Here is a 22,148-nt window from a genome sequence, read left to right on the forward strand (position 1 = left end):
TTGCTGGCCCAGAGCTGCCACTGAGTCACAGTTGAGAAGCTGGCTCATTACATAGGCAAAAACAAGTCCTTCGTTGTTCCCTCCTCTCCTCTGTCAGAGAAGTGGTCTCATGGGAACCCCACTGAGATTTAGAGCAAAGCCTGTTTTGTTTTTTTTTTTAAGATTTTGCATTTATTTATTTTTGAGAGACTGAGGGGAGGGGCAGAGGCAGAGGGAGATGAAAGGAGTAGCAGACACCCCTCTGAGCATAGAGACTGACCATCCCAGGACCCTGAGACCATGACCTGAGCCAAAATCAAAAGTCGGAGTCAGATTTGAGCCACCCAGGAGCCCCAAGGCTGATATTTTTATAGAAGTTTCCACAAGGAGGACCTAATGCCTCCTGGGAGCAGCCAATAAAATGAATCTACCACAGACCAGTAGTGTCTATAGGAAAGGTACTGACCAGTAGGGCTTCACAAATTACATACAATTGTTAGAACAAAAATGAACACCTCTGAGTGTCACATCTAGACATTGGAACTTTCCAGGTGTAGCTTGCTTCCCTCCACCCAGGTGGAGTTCCACCGATAACATCGAGCCATGGAATGAAAGACATAGCCTCGCCTCTGCCTCTCCTCTGACTAGTACCAACTGTTCCTCCTGTGAGCACCTGCCAGTTACACACCATGACTCATTCTGAAACATTTCCTTTCCATTTCACTCTTCCTGTAGAAGCAAGTTTCATATTCCAAAGGCTGGATCCAATTCCCTTCACTTCATGGCCATGGGGGTTTGTGGAGAGCCTGAGCCCATCCCAGGAGCTAAACATTGGCCACCTTGTGGGTCAGGAGGCCGTGCTGAGTGTCTCCCACAGGATGAGTGTTGACAAGATGGTTTTCAGGGGCAAGGGTAGAGATCTGTGTCAACCACTCCACCTTGAGGGAAAGGAGAGACACCAGGGTCTCACACCTTGGAGAAGAGCAGCATGTGAGTGGCCCCGGGATGGATTCTATAGTTCCAAGAGATGGGAGAAGTTTGGCATATTCCAGGCTGGGCTATGGTCTCTACCTGCGTGGTCTTGATGAACCATTATAATAATCCATGAAGGTCAGTCCTGGCCACTGTTTCTCCCCACCTGTCCTCCATGCAGGTGTGTGATGAGGGGACCACCGCCATAAATGGAGTCATCATAGAGAAGTTGAACAGTCCCAAGTAGAACCATGGGGCATCGTGCTACATGTTTGTATCTGGGAGTTCTGGATCGGGCACCCAAACTGTCCACCCCATGTTTCTACCTCGCCAGCTGCTTGGCACCTGGATTCTGGGCTCACACTTAAAGCTGACGGCTCTAAATTGTGTTCTCTGGTCAGACCCCGTGAAATCTGGGATACTGTGTCTCTGAGCAACTTCCTAAGACCCAGCAAGAATTCTGCAGGGGCTGATATGCTGGACAATCACACACTGAACCTGAGTAATTTGACTCCAACTGTTACAAACACATACATTTTGTCCTGAAAGAAAAGAAGAGCCCCAGTGAAATTTCTCTTCCAATGGCAGAGTCCACACAGCAGGACACCTGATGGTCTCAGGTACATTCTTTAGCCTGAGGTGGGGATTCCTGTTCAAGTGATTTGCATGGGATGGGGTGCCCTTGGCAGAAGGGAAGGGATACCAAATAAGGCAAGGGTAAAAATAAAAGTGTGGTTTTGACTAGAATCTGGCTTTAGTTGGGTTCCACAGGAAAACTCTGGAACATGAACTTGCCCATAGGTTAGTCATACCTTGAGGCCAGGCCAGACAATTCGGTCATGGGCCAAGGACTGGGGAGGGATTAGGAGGCCTCCATTTGACTCAGGGCAATTCTTCGGAAAAGGGGTGGTTGTGAGATAACTAACTCACAGCACCTGGGGGATGGGTCACCAGTAAAGGGGCCTGGGCAGGGCACCCTCATTCCCAGGCTGCTGGAAGCAGGGCGCAGGCTGCAGGATTACCCCAGGCCTGGGCCCATGCCCAGAGTCTTTTCCATCAGTCTTCTGCCTGCCTCAGGGGGTCTTGTACATGACCCTGGCTTTGTGTGTAGCCTTGTTCCAATCTCATGGGGGTTTAGTGGAACCAAAGTGGTTTAGTGTGAAACCAGGGTGTCTAGTTTGGTTGGAAATGACCACAGCCGGTTGAACCATGAGGGCCATATCCCATACTGGACTTGGAAGTACTAGACAAGTCATTAAAAAGCCAATGGCCAGAGCAGTTGGCTAGACCATTCCATCAGGCCGGGAATCCCCAGACTCATCTCCTGTTGTAATGCTGCCACCCGGGGATGTATGGCAAGTGTCAGGAGCATCCCTCCATCTGCACATGCGCCATGTCCTCTGAGGCTGAGGGCACAGCAGCTGCTACTCCTCATTACCCTTTGGAAACAATAGATAAGAGCCATTTGTGAACCATATGAGTTCTGAGGCCAGAGGACAGTGCCTCATGGGTTCCAGGACCCCCTGCCCTGAGCTGGCTCCAGCCATACAACCACAGCCTCTTGAACCCAGAGACTCCTAGAGCCTGAGTCCCATCAACCTCGTCCTTGCCACTGCAATTCAACAACGGGGCTCCAGTTTGTGTGGTTGAGTGGGATACAACCCAGATAGGTGGTCCCTAAAGCAGAAGGAGTTGGGGGTCCCAAGGTGGGTACTTTTGTTTCAAGTAAGAGTCACATAAATGACCAAAAAAGGATACTTAAAGGAAGCACACCCCTGGACAATCTCAGGGAGACAAGAACCAGGAAAACCAGAGACCAGCCCCACCCCCAACCCGACCTACAGAAAGACTGTCCTTGTCTATTCACTTCTGACAGCCAACTCTAGAAATAAAATAGGCGAATGACAAATAAATGGATGGATAGATGATTGATAGATAAAAATACATATACACTGTATTTTATTGTCAACTTCAGGCATTCTCTATTGACTCGACTATATACTACGAGAATTCAGCTCTCTTGTTTGACAGTTGTATTACCATTTTCGTTCTTCTATTCATGATGTTGCACTTGGGGTCAGTTGCTACTGCTTGGGTTGGCAAGAAAGAGAAGAGACCCAGAGGAGCCTTGGCTTGGACAACATCCTAGAGCTACCATGCCAGCCCTACGTGGGCCGTGCCCAGATCTCCTAATGCCTACGGACCTCTTCCTGAGGAGGAAATAACTCTGTCTTGCTTAACACTACTGCCATGGGAGGGCTTCTCTACTATTTCCAGTAACCACTGATCCTACCGAGGCACCACTGCTCGTCGGGTTCAGTGCAAATGTCCTTCCATGTCTAGCCTCGCTGCTCTCTGAGCCTTGTATTTCGATACCACTGTGTTCTTACTGACCGCGCACTATCCACACGAGTTTTCATTCCATCCCTCTGCTACAACTGGACGCAGAACCTTGCACGGATTGTTTCCCCTGACTGGGATGCTCTTCCCCTTCCTCTGACCAACAGCCTTCTGATCTCAGCTCATGTATCAATGCCTTCAGGTTGGCTCCTGAGAGCCCCAGTCTAATTCAGGTCCCACACTCTGCTGGTGCTCTCTTCCATTCTTCTGCTGTGTAGTACTTAACACACAATTCACCATTACACGTTTATTGGTGTGTTTGTTCAATGTTTGTCTCCCCCACTAGACTGTAAGCTCCCTGGGGGAGGAGTCTTATGTCTGTTTTGTTCACTGTAATGTACCCAGAATGTATAATTGTCACATATGATAGGCAGTCTGTAAAAGTCCTAGTAAAGGGATTTAAACAACGATGAGGCAGCAGAATTCAAGGAATTTAAGCAACAGGTTCCAACTCCTCTGGCCAAGAAAGCTGGGTCTGAACTCGAGTTTGTCTCCCTCATTCTAAGCTTGCCTAACAACTTTTCCATTTGGAAAAAGAAGGGAAGAATTTGCTTCTCAGGTCAACACAAGTGTCTGGTCTCCTGGTTGGTTAAACTTCTCATTAAAAATCAATGAGATGGATTTTTGTGCACAAATCCCATTTTCTCATAAACTTAATGAATGAGACAGCCTCCCTGAGTTTTATTAGCGCTGGGGTACTGGCACCATTGAGTCATAAAATTGAGACCCAACCCTGTCCCCCACTATACTGTTGATCGGCCAATAACCAGAATCCACACTCAGCATAGCTCAGGGGATGAGAGGCAGAATCAGAGCAGGAAAAAGAAGAGTTACACCTGGAAGAAACTGTATTAAATAGCTAATACACACGGTCAAAAACTATAGGGAAAATTTATGGAAACTTTTTAAAGGCTGTTTGACCGAGACAGGTGGAATACAATTTTGTTTCAGGTTGTATTTATTGATATGTCTGCTCAGCGAAATCTACATTTAAGGCAGAATCTCAAACAGCAGGATACAGTTTGTAACCATTGCAGCGTGGGGGGGTGGTGAATAAGACAAATCTGGACCAAATGTTGACCCATGCTAAATTATATGAAAGAGACCAACTATCCAAGAGAACAGGAGCTCACAGATTTCAGGAGAAAAGAACGCTTTATTGGGTCCCTTGCCTGCATCCAGCCCATGCACCCTCTCCCTATCCTCAGACAGGCCCCAGAAGATGGTCTTGCTCCTTGCCACGAGAAAGACGTGGGTGAGGCCCTGCTGGCTTTCCTCTCCAGGCCTGGAATGCTGGTTGGAAGAGCTGCTATGAAAATGGGCACCCTGGTCTCAGACAGATATGAGGAACAAAGTAGAGGAGTTGTCACAATGGTCATGGACATGGAAACCAGACCTCCAGCTGCAGCTAATCAACCCTGGGGTCCCAGGAGAGAAGACCAGACAGTCCCTTAGATATCATCTAGTTATACCAATAATGTAAGACTTCCGGTTGGGCAAACAGGTCTGTCTCAAGCTGCCAAGATGGAGTCAAAATCTTCCACTAATTTCCAGATCTTCGATGGAGAGAAAGCCAAATATCGTTGAAGGGAAACCTTACTTTAACACTTCATGCATATTGCCCACCTTCCTTGGCCTTCCCCAAAGTGATCTGCATCCATTTATCTGGGAACTATAGAAGGAGGAGAAAAATCCCCAAACCTGGGGAGAGGAGTTCCGTAGGATACTGGCTCCAAGCTGTCCAGTTTCTGGACAGCACAGAAAAGCATGCAGTCTGCCAACCCATGGGGATGGTTGCACCGAATTTGCACCACGGCAGACACGGAGGAATCTCAAAGCCGGCCAATGATTGTTTTGACTGACTGGTTGAAACAGATAGACTTTGAAAGAGGCATCCCTCCCACAATGGCGCTCTGATGAGTGGGGTAAGAGTGACCAGAGTAGGATAGGACAAGCACAGGCCATTAGAATTCCCCTCCCTACCAAAATGGTAAATCAAAGGTAGAACTGTATTTCCAGGGGGGGTGTAGAAATCGGTGTAACTACCAATGACTTGAGAGTGAAGTCCTAGCGATTCCCACCATGGTTCAGCTTGGTCAGCGCAAAACACCGGGAAGTCTCTGGATTGCTGTAAGCTTTAAAAAGCGACGTCTTCCGGGGTGCCTGGGTGGCTCAGTGGGTTAAAGCCTCTGCCTTCGGCTCAGGTCATGATCCCAGGGTCCTGGGATCGAGCCCCATATCGGGCTCTCTGCTCAGCGGGGAGCCTGCTTCCTCCTCTCGCTCTCTCTGCCTGCCTCTCTGCCTACTTGTGATCTCTATCTATCAAATAAATAAATAAAATCTTTAAAAAAAAAAAACTTAAAAAAAAAAGCGACGTCTCCCAAGGCAGATGCCCTTCCAGAGCTGGCCTTCTCGCCAAGCAAATTCATCCCAGCTCCTCACGTGCGGTACGAATCCTTTGATCTAGTGAATTCATTTTTTTCTTCTATTTTGATGAACAAAGAACTTCAGAAAGCGTTTATCTTCAGCTGGGCTGCAGGAGGGCAGTGTATCTTAGCTGACCCGCTCTGGGCCACCACCTGGCCCCCAGGGACACTGCCCTTGCCGGCACAGTGTTGCCTCACACTGGCCGCATCGTGCTGATAGAGCCTGGAGTCAGCAGTTTCCCTAGATGCCTTGATAAGACGTATGTGAGTCAGAGGCGGGAGATAAATCATGTGAAAATGGAAAAAAAAAAAAAAAGGTCTAAAGGTCTTGTAAAGCTTCTGGGGGTTGAGGGGTCTGATGAGGTCAGGATATTTCCTCCACAACATAGAACAGATGACCGCATTTTGCATCCCTTAACACGAAGACCCAGTTCCAGAAAAAATGTCACTTTAGGGCCTCTTGTTCTGACCTATGTACTGAGTGACATAGAGGGCCACCAGCTTTGGGCTGGGCCAAGAGCAAGTGAAGGTTCTCCAGCTGGGAGAATGGTTCTCCTGCCAGCCCCATGACCTGACAGATCCCAGGGGGCTTGACATGTCCCTCTGTGGCGTATTGGGGAGCCGTGTGGGGCCTGTGGCATAATGGAGGGCTAATGAAGCTTGTGGCAAGTCCTAATAAGAAGAGAATGGCAGGGAAACCCAGGGTTCAGAACCAAGTGATTCTCTGGCCAACAAGGAACCATTACCCTTTTGAGACACGGCACTCTGGCTTGCCACTGGGCTCTGGGGGAGCTTAAATGTTTGGTTACAGCATAGCGGGGGGCCATGCTGCCCCTCATGAGCTGGGGCTATCTGACCCACCCAGCCATAGTGAGCCATGGCCAGAAGCACTCAGAGCATCAAGGAGATGCTCTAGGACAGGGCTCTGACGCCACAGGTAGGCCACGTGCATGAATTCTGCCCACGTCCTTCCATGCTCCCTCCTCCTGCTCTACGCTGAACCTCCCAAGTCTACGCCTGTCATTTCAAGAGAGCAGGAATCTGTTTCGACCACTATGGGCCCTTTATCTGCATGTGGATTTGCTTTCCCTCCGTCATGCCTCTCCCACCGTCAATATCCATGGAATTATCAGATGCTGGAGACATCACTGTGATGCCCCACACAGGGCATCCAACACTCTCTGGCAGACGTAAAGCAATGGGTGGGGGCCTATGGCATTCACTCATGGGATCAGGATCCCTGCGGTCCGGGAGCAGTCAGCTTGCTCAGACAATGAGACGGTGTGCTGGAAACTCAGCCAGGGCACCAGGTGAGTGGTTGGGACCGACCCGCTGGAGGCAGCACAAGCTCTCGGAACTGGCGAGCACCTCCTCCTGGTGCTCATTGGCCCTCACAGGCTGGGAAGCAGGTGGAGAGGGGAGAGACTTCGCTCCGTCTTGGTGCCTTGCCCACGCCTGAGGTTGGGGACAAGTCTGGCACAGAGGTTTTGGTCTCCAAGGAGACACATCCTCAAAATGTCATAGCAATACATGCATTGGAAACTGAGGCACACCCGGCTGGTACAGGCTCCTTAGAGCTTGACACACAGCAGGAGGTCATGGGAGTAGTAGGGTGATTAACCCTTTCAAGGGAAAATTTGACTGCTGCTACTTAGAAAGGGGCAGGAGTATAGATGGAGGCAGTGGGGGAGGGGCGTCCAAGAGTGCTTCCTGGGCCTCCATATGCCGTGCTAAAAAAACACCTGCTGCAAGGGCAGGACCACCAAGGAGCTGGACTTCAAGACGGAAGCTTGGGGTCACTCCAACAGGTGGAAAATTCCCTACTCAGAAGCATTCGTTCTCATGTCCTGATCTGGAAATGATCTCAGGCCTTACCCATGCTGCCTTTCTTGCTGGGTTCAAGAATTTGGGTTGACTATTTTTATCCCCAGGTTGCAGAATTTCAAGATGGGATTGTGATAGTAGAGGGAAGAGTGTCACTTCTGATACTGGATTTGGAGAATGGTAGCTCCTGGACTTAGTCACTGGACGTGACCTTGAATGGTCTCACCCAGGCAGGGCGGAATTTGCTCTTGGTTTTATGTGGGAGAGTCGTAATAGGTCGGGGGGGAAGAACAGTGTGTGTGTTGGGAGGGGGTTATCTTTGCTGTTGCCACCAAGTCCTTTCTACCCTCCTCCTCTCCACCATTCTCCTGGTAAGAATTCTGGTCCTTTGGAAGACTGCCTCTGTCCCTCTCCATAGTGCCCTGAGCTCTAGGACAGGAATTCGAATCTCGAGTGAAGGGAGTCAGGCTGGTTGGTGTCGATCTGCCCACAGCAGCAGCTCCCAGAAGGCGAGCTCTGCAGCTCTGCTGGCTCCCACCTTCTCAAGCCCAATCATTCAGCTACTCCTTTGGCTCTGGGAGCTGCCCCAACACCCTTCCCATGAGCCCCTTTCTCTTTTGAGACCGCCTCACGTATCTGTGCCTCCCACAGCTGTCAGCGGGGGGCCTGGCATGGAGGTGCTCAGTGTATGTCTGCCGAGCGGTCGGACGCAGGACTGGATCACATGCCAGTTCAGTTCACCGAGGCAATCCGGGTCTGCAGACTGGGAATCGGGAGCACACGGGGACAAGAGGAAAAAGTGGGGAGAATCCCCTGAGCACAAGAGGAGGTAGAGAAGTCAGAAGTGCCAAAACCGAGAAGCCTACCTGTCAGGCAAGGAAGGCCCGGCTGGCGGCATGGGGCTGCTGGGGACGAAGAAGCTTCCGCAACTTGGGGAGCAGGCAAGGGCCGGTGAGCAGCTGAGAGGCAGATGCTGCTGGTCCCCGGGGTGGCCTTGTAGCAGGGGAGGCAGGCCCCCATGCCTCCAGCCCTGCTCTTCCCTCCTGGGGTCCTTCCTCTGTGTTCCTCTTCCAAATGGGGGAACAATTCCAAAGACCTAAGTCCCCAGATCCCCATCAGCCCAGCTGGACAAGCAGCACAGACCATGCGGCTGTGGCCACAGGTTGAGACTGTGTGTCCATCCAGGAGCCCAAGCCTGGGTTCATTGCTGCGGTGGGACCCGGGGCTGCAGGGCGCCCTCAGAGCATCTGCCTGGTGAGGGGGGACCCTGACCTCATACACCTACAACCACACCAGATGCAGGCGAGCAGGGTGCACAAGGCTGCCTTTATTGCATTCCAAGGGGAGCAGACTAGCACCAGGCCCACCCCGTCCCAGGCTTCTAGGAGGGGCTCTCAGGAAGGACCCCGGGGGGATGGGCTGAGCACGGCAATTCCTTGGGGACCCATAGGGGAAGCCCCAGAGCTGGAGCCCCGCGATCAGGAGCTAATGGCTGGGGCAGGCATCCTCATTCCCGGGCACAGAGATGTCCTCAGCCCAGCACGTAGGTGGACCGCATCCTTCCTCGAACTCCCCTGCACACTCCCCTATGGACAAAGCCCTGGCCCTCCATCCCCGCTCTAGAGGGGATGTGAACTGCGCTATGACTGCACCTCCCTCCAGGATGGAGCACAAGATCCCTCCCAGTCAACATGGCCCTCTGGCCACAGGTGCTGACCCAACCTCCCCGCCACCTCTCCCTCACGGGCAGAGGGCCTGGGAGAGGTAGGGGAGGGGTGGACAGGGTGCAGGGTTCGGAGTCGGGCTGGGGAAGCACCTGGGCAAGGGGGCAGGCAGAGAGGCAGCAGAGGAGAAGCAGCAGGCTGCAGGGGGCTGGAAGCTGGGGGCAAGGGAGCACAGCAAGTGCGTGAGTGCCTGAGTGCTGGGGGAGGGAGGCCAAGAACACGCATCACCAAAGACCACTGCACAAGAACAAGACAGGCTCTGGAAGGGCCCTGAGCCCCATGTGGGCTCAGTGACAGGTTAGTCACAGGACACGCTGGGAGGCAAGAGGCCAAGCAGCTGGAAGGAGAAAGCTCCCTGAGAGTCACCAGGCCAGACTCAGCGCAGGAAGTCTGGAGCCCCGAGGACGGGGAGAGATCGGGGCCAAGCAAAGGTAGAGGGTAATCGCTGGTCGGCGCGCCCCCAGAGTACGGCATTCACGGCAGGGTCTGGGGTGGGGTGCTGGGTACAGAGCTCATGCAGAGGGCTCGGGAGCCTCCAGCAGTGGCCCGTGTAAACTTCAAGGAGGGGCTAGACCGCCAGGCACTTGGGAGTGGGGTCTGGGAGCCCCGGCCGGCGGCACCAGGAGGGGCCCCCGGGTGCCACCGCGCACAAAAGCCGTCCGATGAGGGGCGGACTGAGGAGAGGACTGAGAAGAGCTGCTCTGAGAGCCCCCCATGGTGCCTCCTCAGCACACCTTCTTTGGTTAGTTCCGTAGTTCCTGAAAGTCTCTATCGCCTCGAGCTGCTTCCTTGTTGGTCTGTTGCCGGGTGGAGGCCCCCAGCCTCCTGTGGGGGCTACCGCAGGCCCTGGGCCTTGGAGCTGCCCTCTTGGGTGGGAGGCTGTCCCAGTAACTGGGTGGCGAGTGCCCCTGATGCTGGAGGGGTGGCCTTGGTGCTTGGCGTACTCTTCCGGGTGCCCTGGGGACTGGGGGGGCCTTTCTTCTGGGGCTGAGGACTCAGTTGGCCGCCCTTCCTGCCCGTGGATGGGCTCTTGGAGCCTTTGGCCTTGCCCGGAGGGTGGGCAGCCTCAGGGCCTTTGAGGGGCTGGAGCCCCAGCATCTCGCAGAAGGGGTTGCACTGGTGGGAAGAGGCAAACTGGTCCAGCAGGGCAGGAAAGCAGCTCTCCTTGAGGCCTTGGTATCTGCAGCCAAACAGCGAGAGCTGAGCGGGAGCCCCAGCCACAGGGAGAACCTCCGGGGGCCTGCGGCGGGGTGGCCGTGGCCAGGGTGTCACGCCCCACCCTTTTGGGGGTGCTGGGGAGTCCAGCAGGGGGCAGCACCCCAAACCTCCATCCCACATGGAGGCCCCACTACACGGTGGTGCAGGAGTTTGTCACATCCACACTGCCTGGTATGGGGATGATCTGCTTGTTCGTACCAATCAGAGCAGACTCCGCATCCCCCCTTTCCTCCCAGGGCCCTGGCTCATCTGCACCATGATGAACTTTCTCTAGCTGGAAGGAAGAGGAGACCAGGGTTGCAGGTGGGGGAGGGGCTCCAGACCTGAAGTCAAGGGCACGGAGGGTCTGGCATGTGGCTACATGGCCACCCTTACAACTGGGATCATCTGGCCACAGGCCAGCCCCTCAGGGAGGGAGACCCAGAAGACCGTGGACAATTTCATAGCCCGAGAAGATTCTCAGAGGGCCTTCTGGCACGGACAGTCACTCACCCTCGCAGTTTGGTTGCAATCTGCACATCTGTCATCTTCCAATCAACCCCTGGAAAGAGACAGAGCTGGAAGCTGGGGCAGCCTGGGCCGGTTCCAGGGGCCCCCCCACCCCCAAACAGGTCTATCACTGGACGGGGGCATCCCAGGGGTCAGGGCGTGCCCTCACTTCTAGCCGGGCTCACAGGCAGTGTGGGCGTCTAGGTGTTGTTAGTAGCAATAATGCCCCCTTCCCACAGGTGAGGAGGTAGGCTCAGAGGTCAGGGGCTAGAGCAAGGTCACAGCCACTCTTCCGTTTGCTAACTGTGCACTGGCCGTGTGCAGCAGCCGCTGTGAGTCCGAGTGCGAGCTCAGTTCTAACTCCTAGACCCCAAGCCCTTCCAGCTGTGCGATCCTGCCTCTAGCGCATGACAGTAGGCCACAAGCAGGGCTGGCCTCTCGCTCTGAGCCAGCATCTGCCCCTTCTTCTGCCTGGGATTAGCCTCTCTGAGCAAGGGAGGGCAGGTGGGAATGGGAAGGTAACCCGGGCTAGGCCGGCAGAAAAGTAAGCGTGGGGAAGACTGGCTTCCACCTACTCACATGGGCAGCAAGCATGCACCCTAAGAAGCCGAGATGAGAGGACGGTGCTGGGAGAACACAGCCAGGCAGAACGGGCTCAGGGGAGTGGCCTGTCCAGCCCGGCCGGTCCACCCCAGCATCCCAGCATCCATGCATTAGAGGGGGAGCCTCTCCCCACTTTCAAACTGTGCTGTCATATCCTTCTGGGAACCTGCCTTTCACTGCCAGGGCCTGGGGCTGGGTGTGACGAATGAGAGTCGGGGCATACAGGCGCTGATTTCTGAGCTCTGCGAGCTTCAAGAACCATCCCTAGTCCACAGCTCTCAGAGGAGCGGATGCCACCGGCCTCGCAGGGGATTAAGAGTGTCAGGGGGTGTCTAGTTTAGTGTCTGGGGCACGGCAGCCACATAGTAGACGTTAGTCCCTGTCATTTCTCTGCCGGGGTTGCCACCTTCCACTCTGCACCCCAGTAACCATGGCCCCTGACACGTGCACAGAATTCTGGTTTGCAAAATCGCTCACAGCCATGGCCTCGCTCGGTCCTCCCAGCCCATGTGGGAGGTGGGAAGGGACCGCCACTCCCTGGGAGGGAGAGGGTGGCGAAGCTCGGGGAGACTGGGGGGGTCGCCCCGTCTGAGCTTTGGCTTTCTCCTGGGTCTACAGAGACCTGCTAGAAAGCCAGGAGATGTGGAGTAAAGCTGAATACTTTGAGTCCCAGGTTTTCCTCCTGCATCACGTTATCCTCTCCTTCTAGAACCCGGGACACTTATCACAGTTTCTGGAAGACAGTGAGTGTTCCCGGTTCCCCTTTCCCCTTCCCAGTAGTGGCTCAACGTTGGATTGATGGAGGCAAGAAACAGAAGGAACGGCTTAATGGGCCACCAGCCTCCCCTCAACATACAGAGTTCCCTCAGGGGGCACCATGTTTATGGTGCAGCTCGACCCCAGCCAGAACCACATTTAAGCCCGTTTTCTGTCTCTGGCCCTTGGTTTTCCCACTAATTCACCTGGGGGACCAGATAAGGTCGTGGGTGATATTCCCAGCGTTCCTCTCTTCCCACTCTAGAGGAACTCTCCTTTCCTCTCCCCTGCCTCGTTCAGGCTAGAGAACGGGCCTGGGAGGGACTGGTCAGAGAAAGGAAGATTTATGCTTATTGGCTTTTGATGGTGGGGGAGGGATCTGAGGAATGGGGGAGATAGAAATAAGAAGGAGTCACAAGACTAAGATGACTCCTGTAATAAAAGCTAACAAAAGTGGAGGAGGAGGGTGTAGAGGAAGAGAAGGAGAGGGAGGAGAGGAAAGCAGAGGAGGAGGAGGGGAAGAAGGGAGACAGAGGAGGGGAGAGAGGGCGAAGGGGCAGACCGAGGAGGAAGAGAGGAAGGGAGGAAGGGGAGGAGAGGAAAAGGGGGAAGGCAGGGGGAGGAGGAGGAGATGAGGAGGAAGGAGAGGAAGGAGAAGCGGCAGGAAAGCCAGCGAGCTAGGATGGGAGAGTCTGGGAGTCTGCAGAGGGGGACCGTCCAGAGCGGATCAGCCAGGAGGGGAAGAAGGGAGATTTTGAGATTTTGGGTGCGGGTGTTTCATTAGCTCCCATGTCGTGTTCTTTGAACTAAATTCCTTCTTAATTGTAACTGGAGCCTGGAATGTGCTCCCGGGGATGCCACGGCAGTTCTGGACGAGGACGGTGAGGCCGATGTCCTTGACCAGGTTCCCGGGGAAAGCAAAGGAGAGGAAATGTGGGAGCACAGGGGACCTGGCTCTGCCCCTCTGCACACTCTCATTCTCGGCCACACACGCACCCACACCCGCCCAGACTCCTACCTGCCAAATCCGTGACAAGGAAGCTGCCATTTGTCCACAGATAGAGCCAATGCTGGAAGGTCTGGCATTTCTGCCTGACCTCAGAGCTGCCAGCCGTCTCGGGCGCGGCACTGCCCCACTCCCGGGAGCAGTAGGGCTGCAGGGGCCGGCCCAGGTCCTCCTCCAGGGTCGCGTAGGGGATGTTGTTGGCCGGCCGGTAGATGAGATACAGTGGGAGGATCCTAAATACAGTTGCACTTGGCTGTAAGCGGGAAGTGCGGCCCCAGGAGCCCCCCGCCCAAGTCTACACTCTTGGGTTGAAAAGGAGGGTCCTTCCAAAAAGAGTATTCTTGGCTCCGAGACCAAAGGACAGAGAGGGAGGCCAGCTCCATCCTGAGCTCGGGGAAGGAAATGAGGCCATCGGCTTCAGAGTCCTGTCTGTGTCCTGAGCCCAATGGGATGAGAACCGAACGATGCTGTGGCCCCGGGAGGACCTGAGCTTAGACGAGAGACCCAGACCTGGATGCGTCCACCCGGAAGGAACCGCTCTGGAGAGGAGGCTGCCACACCCTGCTCCATGCCAACCAGACCCCAGGGTTTGAGAGTCAGAGCTCAGTCTCAGCGTGGAAACAATGACCCTTGAGAGCTGACTCCTGAAAAAACCTTCGCGGACGCTGGCTGCCCGCCTGAGAAGTCCTGAGCCACTGGCCTAGGGGCCTAGCTCCCCACCTCCCCTGTCCCTTTTGGAGAGCCGCAGCATCCTGCCATCCACAAGCGAAGGAGGGGGGACCTGGGGTGAGCAGGAGGAGACCAAGAGCAGGGCAGAGGCTTTTCTAAAGTGGGCGGTTAACCTTGAGGGCTTCGCTTCTAGATTTTGGGGGACCATGGAGCCAAGCATGGGCTGTAACTCAGGATGCCGCTGATGGACCCTGAAATCACTGCTCTGGGCCAAAGCTCAAGTCCGTAGGTCCGCACGGCACCCGCACCCCCCCCTTGTGAGCACTCACTCCGGCACCTCCCCAAAGCCAGCGGCTGCCTGGGCTTCGGCCGCAAAGATCTTGCAATACTCCCGGCTCATGTTCTGGATCTTGCAGCCCTGGGGATCAAAGAGAACCAGGTTGGGTCAGCAAGGGCGCTCCGCTGCTCTCTGTCACGTCCGGGAGGGTCCGCTGCAGCAGGACTGCCGGGGGTGGGGTGGGGTTCGGATTCCAGCCCTGGGAAAGGTGGGGGTCACTCCTTCCCTGCTCCCTGCTCTGCACCTGAGTTTTCTCATTTGCAAAACAAGAGGCTGTGGGCTTGTTTTCGAAAGTGGTTTCCAAACTATGTTCCCTGGAGCCCCAGTGGCAGTGCCCCAGGGCCCACCCTGTGGGGAGTGAGACACCGAGACTGTCCCCCCTGCACCCAGTCACTCTCTAGATCTCACGCAGAGGCTCCAGGAAGATATGCATGAAGGCAACGAGAAAGGTTTCTGCTACAAAAATACGGTTTGAAAACTATGGCCCCAAAGAGAGAGCCAAGCTCGTCGGCAGACCTGTCCCAGAAGCCTCGTGAGGATTCACACAGTCAGCCTCTGCCTCCAATGGGACCCAAACTGGGGAAGGGGAGGAGGTGACAGGGGAAGGAGGGACCTGGGATGGGACATGGAACCTGAATGGTGACGTCGTAGTTTCTGCCCAGGAGAGAGGTCTCGCTGCTGGGTCCAAACACGAGCAGGCTGGACACCTTGATGATGCACGTGCGGCCTGACTCGAAGATGGGCTCCAGGCCATAGATGACCTTGGCCTGGGAGGACTTCCGCAGGCCACACCCATGTCCACCCCCTCGTAGCTCTTCGCTCACCAGGCGTCCAAAGAGCTTGTCCCCCCAGCAGCCAGAGTCAGCCAGACCCTTTGCAAAGACCATGGGGGTCATCTCAATCTCCTCTCCAACTGCAAGGGAACGGGGAAGGTGCGGAAAACTAAACATTGTTGCCCCACCGAGGTGAGGGGTGTGTGGGGCAGGGAGAGCTGGAACATTACCCCCTCCTCCCACTCTAGTACGCTCACTGTCTCCCACGACTGCTCTCCAGGGGCCCGCATAACGCGGGGCCCAACCCAGCCCATGAGCCCTCAGCAGTGGATCTGTCTGATGCAGGCCCTGCCGTTTGATGGCACTCAGCGTGCCCCCCATGTGGCAAGGATGTGCTCAATGTCTGTGTAAGTCACAGCTTTTCTGGGGAAGCGGTCACCTGGGTGTGGATTTTGTTCGGGAATTAGGTGTTTGGATCAAATAAACAAATGTCTCCATCTCAACCAACATGTCTGACTGCAAACAGCTTCAGGACCCGTCCAGAAGCACGGGCTGCCTCAGTGCTCAGACTGTGGTCCCTACAAGCCATCTCCCTGCAAAAGGACCCCAAGCTCCCTCAAGAAACGGCTGAGTCCAGGTCTCGGGCAGGAAATGGACTCAAAGTATCTGGGACATCCTGTCTGACCCGAAGGCGAAGAAGCCACGAAGACCCTGGAGGCTCATCCGAAGGACACAAGAGCCATGGAAGGGCCTTCCATGGGGGCAGATCAATCTTACCAACCAAAAGGAATGATTTCTACAATGTGGTGAACATATCAAATATATTTCAAAAATCACAGTCATCATTGTAGTTGAAAAAAACTCACTCCTCCCCCCGACACACACACAAAACCCCAAACCTCATTGGTGACCTTTGGAGGACACTAGGGACCAACTCGAGGCAACAAAAGGACCATCTCTCCTTTACAGAAGAAACTCAACGGATGGATGTAGAAATGACAGAATTAAAATACTCTGGTTGGAAACCCAAACTAAGTCGTGGATTTGGGCAATAACTGGTAGCTGCTAGAACCCCCAGGTAACAAGTATCAGATACAGGTCTTGAACTTTTTCAAAGGATAGAGAAGGCAGGAGACCGCGGAATGAACGCAGGGATCAATCTTTAACGTTACTCGAGTAAACCAATCAGACATCATGTGCCTCTGGATGGGATGCTAAGGGGCAGACAGAGCACCCTGTGATGGGTTCCTGCCCACCCGCACAAAGAACTGCACTTGAATCTGACCAAGCCTCTCCATCAAATTACCAGTTTAGGAGAAGCACATGAGAAGAGGAACATGTTAAATGGGATTAAACCATCAAAATCCAGATTGCAAGAAATCCTACCCATCAAGCGACTTCAACAACTAAAGAGGGAAAACAATGAGCAAGAACAGGTATGTGTTAGAGACTTGAGACTGCCCGAAGCAATGAGTGATTCCTAACCCAGGTAAGCCAGCCGTGACAAGACAGCGGGGGACGTGGGACTGAGAGTTTGAGCACGTTAACACGCTATTGCTAAGTGTGTAGGTGTGAACTTCCATTTGATTTTGCTTGCACTTGACAACTGATCAAAGACGCTAGTTGAATGACTGAGGGATGAAATGACTGAACGAGCAAATGAATGAATGAATGCATTAGTTGGCAACGAAGCTCTAAAATTTTATCCCCAGCTGCCTTCATAGCCCTGATTCTCAGTGTGTTTCCTAAGGAAGCAGCCCAGACTTTTGCTCTAATGTTCGGGGACACGCCTTATAATTTAGGGGTACCACAGTCACCAGAGACCTGCTGAAGATGCTGCTTTTCTGGGTGCCTTTCCCCAGATGTTGTGATTAAGGGTATCAACAGCAGGGCCCTGGAAACTGCATTTCTAGCAAGCTCACCATGTGGACTGGAGGCAGGGACCCACAGAGCATGGTGAGAAACTCTGGGAAAGGAGCTGGCAGGGTCAGGCAGGCTCTAGCGGCCAGGCCTGACCTTGGTCAAGGGCTCCAACATGAGCCAAGGGCACAAGGCTGAATTAACCTCTTGTGGAAGGGCCTCTTGGCCACTCCTTCTCCCACAATCTTCAGAAATAGCACTCCTCCCCATCCTCCATCCCGAGCCCTATCCTAAACGAGGAGGCCCAGCATAGCTGTGTGTGGAGGTAAACACAGCACTTGGAATGGATAGAGTAGGTCCTCCCCGAGGATGGCAGGAGTAGGGATGAGGGCCACCCGCCCCTCCCCCATATGGGCATCATACCTTCACCTTCTTCTCTGGAGATGAATCCCGACAACACTGTGTGGAGAAAAAGAAGAGGAAGCAGCTGCCCTCAGGCTGGCCTGCGTGGAGAGAGCACCCTCTCTGCACAGATGACCGCTGTCCCCGCCCCCCCCCCCCCCCCCCCCCCCCCCGGCCCCGGAGCCAGGCAGGACAGAGAGCGTGGGAGGGGTCCCGCTCACCCTCGGGGCTGAGGCAGAAGTCGGTAGAGGCGGAACCGTGCTCATTGTTGATGGTGCATCGGTACACGCCACAGTCAACGGAGGACGCCTGCACAATGGCCAAGGCTGCCGGCCCCTCGTCCCCGGCACTGCAGAGAAGGGAGACCCTCCCCGTGAGGTCCATCGCTGTGCACAGCCCGGGACCAGACTGTGGTCCTGAGGAAGGTCACGCCCTGCCCTCTGAGGCTGCCGTGGACCCAGGCTCTGAGAGCTCAGGCGGGGGGGCGAGAGGTACTGTGGTCAAGGGGTAGTCCTGGGTCACACAGGTCTGGGTGGCTATCCTGATGCCCCCTAGCTGTGTGACTTGGCAAGTGATTTGATGCCACCGAGCCTCAACTTTCTCCTCCCTACCAAGGAAATACTAGCGTCTCCCTCGTAGGGTTACCTTGAGCCTTGCATGATGGACAGTGGGAAAGCCACAGTGGGGGAAACATGCCCCGTGTTACTGTCGCTGCACTTGGGGAGTCAGGCCAGGTGGGTGTGGTATCCGGCCGACTTACCTCCTGCCCACCTCGCCCACTGGGCGCTGATCCTTGGCCCACGTCAAGACTGAGTCACTGAGAATGTTGAAAAACTGACACCAGAGCTTCAGGCTGCCCGAGGCATCAGGAAACTGCTCCACCCGAATCTTCCGGATCACCTGTGGGGCTGAGAGCAGGGGCCCAGTTGAGAGGGACAAACCACTTTCCCGCCACCTTGGCCCCACCCCTGCTTCCCTGCATGTGCTTAGTGGGACCGACCGAGAGGAAACAGGATTCAAGCCCCCACACCAACCCACCCTTCCTGGCCCCCAGCCTCATCCCGTGTGTATCTCTGAGCCGTTGGCTCTGACTGCACAGTACACATCCTAGCTGGAAAGGCCCCACTCCTGGGCCCCCACCCCAGGCCTAGGACAGCCTCGGAGCCCAGGACCTAGATGGCAGAGAAGAGAGGACAGAGGGCAGCTGCACTTGTGGGGAGCACGGTGTGATATAGGTAATTGTTGAATCACTGTGACACGAACGTAACATTGTGTTCAATGATACCATGTTATTTCTATACACACACATTATATTATAGATACACATATTACATTCTTATACATGGTATAATACTCAAATTTAAAAACAACAACAAAAATCCATGAGAAATCAAATGCCTAAGTGGGAAGAAGAAACAGCAACATAAATGACCAGAATCAGAAATGCCCAAGATTGTGTCAGAACCTTCAGGGATGAAATGGATCACAGAGAACGCTGTGGCAAATATGAGCCCTGACATTGGTTTTATAGATGAAAAAGAGAGAACTCGCAGGATGGTACTGGCTAGGAAAGCCCAGCCAAGAGTAAACAGATAACGCAAGCGGCCTTACATCTATTAAAGGAACGGAGTTCACTAAAAAGAACAAAGAAAACACAACAATGAAACATAAATCTTCTCCTCAAATAAAATGCAAGGCTTTTGTGGCAGGAGAGAGAGAGAGGGGGGACTCCAGTTTGGGTTCTAGGCCCTAACTCGAGGAACCTGCGTCGGGATCCCGACCCTCCTGCTCTGTCCTCCCGGGACAAGTCTGTGCAGAGGGGACAGCGGGGACAAAGGCGCCAGACCTAGGACCACCTGGGGAAGGCAGCCCCGCGCTCAGGACCTGATTTCTTCCATCCCGCTTCACCCTCGGTGGCACACAGTTTGTACTGTGCCCCGTCCTGCGTGGCAGAGCCAGGATGAGAACTAGCCCTCGGAAGGGGGTCTAGTTCCAGGAGACTGTTCTAGGAAGGGCGCTGTAAACCCCTCTTGGTTGTGCCCCTTCCCCCACTGCGTTGTGCAACCCTCTCCCCTGAAGCCCTCCCCGACCCTCCCCATTGCTCACCTTTCAGCAGGTCTTTGGCTTTCTTGGACTTGGCCGAAGCGTCCTGCTTGCCTTCATCCAGGACTTGCTCTGCGTCCGCACTGCTGGCCTTGGGGCCGGAGCCCAGGTCTCCTGCTGCCAGCTCGTCCTCTGCCCGCGGCACCTCCAGCATGCCGGCCTTTCTACCCTGGGTTGGGGAACGTTTCTCCCGCCCTGGGGTCCCCGGGGACCCGGGTGCCAGGCCCTTCCTGGGCCCCCGAGGGGAAACCGTGGGGCTCTCCCTTTCTTCAGCCTTGGCTGCTTCCCTGTCTCCTCCTGCTCTGACCTTGGGGAGAAACCTCTTCCTCCGGGCCCCCAAAGCTAGCTCCTCCGGAGTCGCTGCGGGGAGGCCTGTCAGGGCCTCCCCTGGGGCCTCCTCCTCCTGGAAGGGCTCCTGGGCCCTTCTGTCTGCTGGGAGTGCTCCTGGACCCAAGGCCATCTGCCCACCCGTCTCCCCCAGCCACCCGCGTACACCGCTCTCCGGGGAGGCCCCTGGGAGCCCAGGCCCCTCGGGAGGACCCTCACCCTCGTCCTCACTGGATCCTTCGGAGGCCAGCCCAGGGCCCCCCTCCTCACCTACCACGATGGCAGGGACGGTGAGGCTGCTGGGGCCAGGGCCCCGGGCTGCTTCGAGGGCCCGACGGCCAGCCTGCACCTCGCGATCCAGGAGGCCGGTGAGGCGGCGGGAGGTGCAGGGGCTCAGCACCAGGCTCTGGGCGCTCTGCACTAGATGGTTGTTCTCCACGCGCTCCAGGATGCGCCTGGACGTCCGGGGACTCAGACCGGCCACCTCCACGTCAGGGACCAGAGCGGCCGAGGACACCGGAGCCCCAGCGGCAGCTGCCCCCTGCGCCTCGGCGCCCCCACCCCCCGGCTCTGCACTGGAGAGCTTCAGCAGCAGAAGCAGGTAGTTCTTCAGGGAGTCTATGAGGCCGGGGTCGCAGCTCTGGGGACCCGGGGGCCTCCCCTCCACATCCAGCCCTGGGGCACAGGCCCCCTCGCTGGTGGCAGACATGGCTGCTGGTGGGTGACTCTGGGTGGGGGTCTCTGGCCCCAGGGACAGTGGGGGGGCCGGCCTCAGCAAGGCCTGGTCCCCAGAGGGCAGGAAGGCAGCAGCACTCGTGTTCTCAGGGGCTGGAGTGCTGGGCGGAGCCTCCCGAGAGCTCGTGGTCAGGCCCCGCCTGGGAGGAGAGGGCACAGTGGGCACCTCCGGGCTCCGGCCAGCTGGAGGACAGCCACCCAGATCCACAGACAGCACCTCCTTCTGCTGCTCCTCCTTGGGGCCTGGGATCAGGCCATCCTCTGACTTGTCCTTAACCAGCCCCGGCCACTCAGGCCCTCCCCGCTGCTCCAGACCACCCTGGGGAGGCTGCTGGGCTGGGAGCGTGCGACCGCCTCCTGGGGCAGCCAGAAGTGCTGGCTCGTAGCTCCCGGGGGCTGTGAGTGCCGCTTCTTCAGATCTGAGCACAAAACCAGGTTCTTCTGGGACAGAGGGCCCTTCGGGGGTCTGGTCGAAACACTCACTGGACTGTGGGCCAGGGCTGCTCACAGAGCCCTTCTCAGACTGACCTTTCATGGCTGTGGGTGTGCTCTCCTCAGACCGTGTCCCTCTGTCTTCCTGCATCCTCCTGCCTGTGTCCTCCTTCCTCTGTGTCCTTTCCACCTGCGTCCCTGCCCTTCCCTGGGCCACCACATCCTCCTGGGACCTCCTGGCGGATGCTGGCCTCTCACTTTCTCGTGGCCCAATGTCCACTCGGCTCTTCCTATCTGCCTGTGTCGTCTGGGTGGCCTGTGTCCTGTCTCCCTGGGTCCTCCCATCCACCTGCATCTTCCCATCAGCCTCTGTATTCTTCTTGCCTCCACGTTTCTGGTCAGCAGATGTCCTCCCAGCTTCCTGGGTGTCTGTGTCCATGGGCTCAATGATGCCCCGGCTTCTGGGGTCACTGCAACCCATAGAGACCATGTCGGCGGTGTTGGCGGCCAGCGCGGTAGGAGCCGGGCTTGCCTGGGATTCCGGGACCTGAGAACACATGGAGGAGAGGAAGAGCTTGACCACGCGAGCCTTAGGATCTCTCTCAGCCTGGCGTCCCAGCCTCCTCTGACCTCACCCAGATGAGCCCGAGCGTATTCCTGCCACCTGGTTTTCCAGGCCTGCTAGGGGTTGGAGGCAAAGGACATGTGGCAAAGTCCTAAGCCCCCCATCCCGATCCCTGATCCCAGAGTCTAGACCAAGGAATATCCAGAATCCAGGTCTAGCTCTGGCCCTTCCCACCTCTCCCTGAAGAAAAACCTGCCTTCCCTGAAAGACCCCTCATCCCTGCCATTTGGAGGAGAGGGTCCCCTCTTCAAGGCTTCTGAGCAAATTGATCTGTCCCTCTTTTTTGGCATTAACTGCCACCAGATAGAATTACAGGCGACAAGGGAGAGAGCCAAAGGGTCTCCTGACAAGGGGCTCCATGGCAGCATCTGCCATTACCATAGAGCGAGTGGTACCAGTGTGATGTCATCTGAACACAGAGGTTACAGTCACTCGGGACACCACCTGTGCCGGAAAAATCAATGAAGTATATGCTACTACCCTTTCGA

At 55.5% G+C, this 22,148-nt stretch overlaps 1 protein-coding gene across 4 annotated transcripts in view; it reads right to left on the reverse strand.

Annotated features, from left to right (window-relative positions):
• Positions 1–4,487: 4,487 nt before the first annotated feature.
• The window catches only part of ALPK3 (alpha kinase 3), a 52,049-nt gene continuing 34,388 nt past the window's right edge, over positions 4,488–22,148 (reverse strand). For all 4 annotated transcript variants that reach the window (XM_047736654.1, XM_047736656.1, XM_047736657.1 and 1 more), the window contains 9 exons: positions 19,545–21,582; positions 18,199–18,346; positions 17,660–17,787; positions 17,460–17,495; positions 15,036–15,316; positions 14,396–14,484; positions 13,410–13,630; positions 11,036–11,084; positions 4,488–10,505 (listed from right to left, as the gene is read on the reverse strand). In XM_047736654.1, coding sequence (XP_047592610.1) covers positions 10,160–10,505; positions 11,036–11,084; positions 13,410–13,630; positions 14,396–14,484; positions 15,036–15,316; positions 17,460–17,495; positions 17,660–17,787; positions 18,199–18,346; positions 19,545–21,582 — 3,336 coding nt within the window. In that variant the 3' untranslated portion in view covers positions 4,488–10,159. The remainder of the gene's footprint in view (positions 10,506–11,035; positions 11,085–13,409; positions 13,631–14,395; positions 14,485–15,035; positions 15,317–17,459; positions 17,496–17,659; positions 17,788–18,198; positions 18,347–19,544; positions 21,583–22,148) is intronic.

The sequence above is a fragment of the Lutra lutra genome, chromosome 7, assembly GCF_902655055.1.
Source record: "Lutra lutra chromosome 7, mLutLut1.2, whole genome shotgun sequence".
Classification (NCBI taxonomy): Eukaryota; Metazoa; Chordata; class Mammalia; order Carnivora; family Mustelidae; genus Lutra; species Lutra lutra.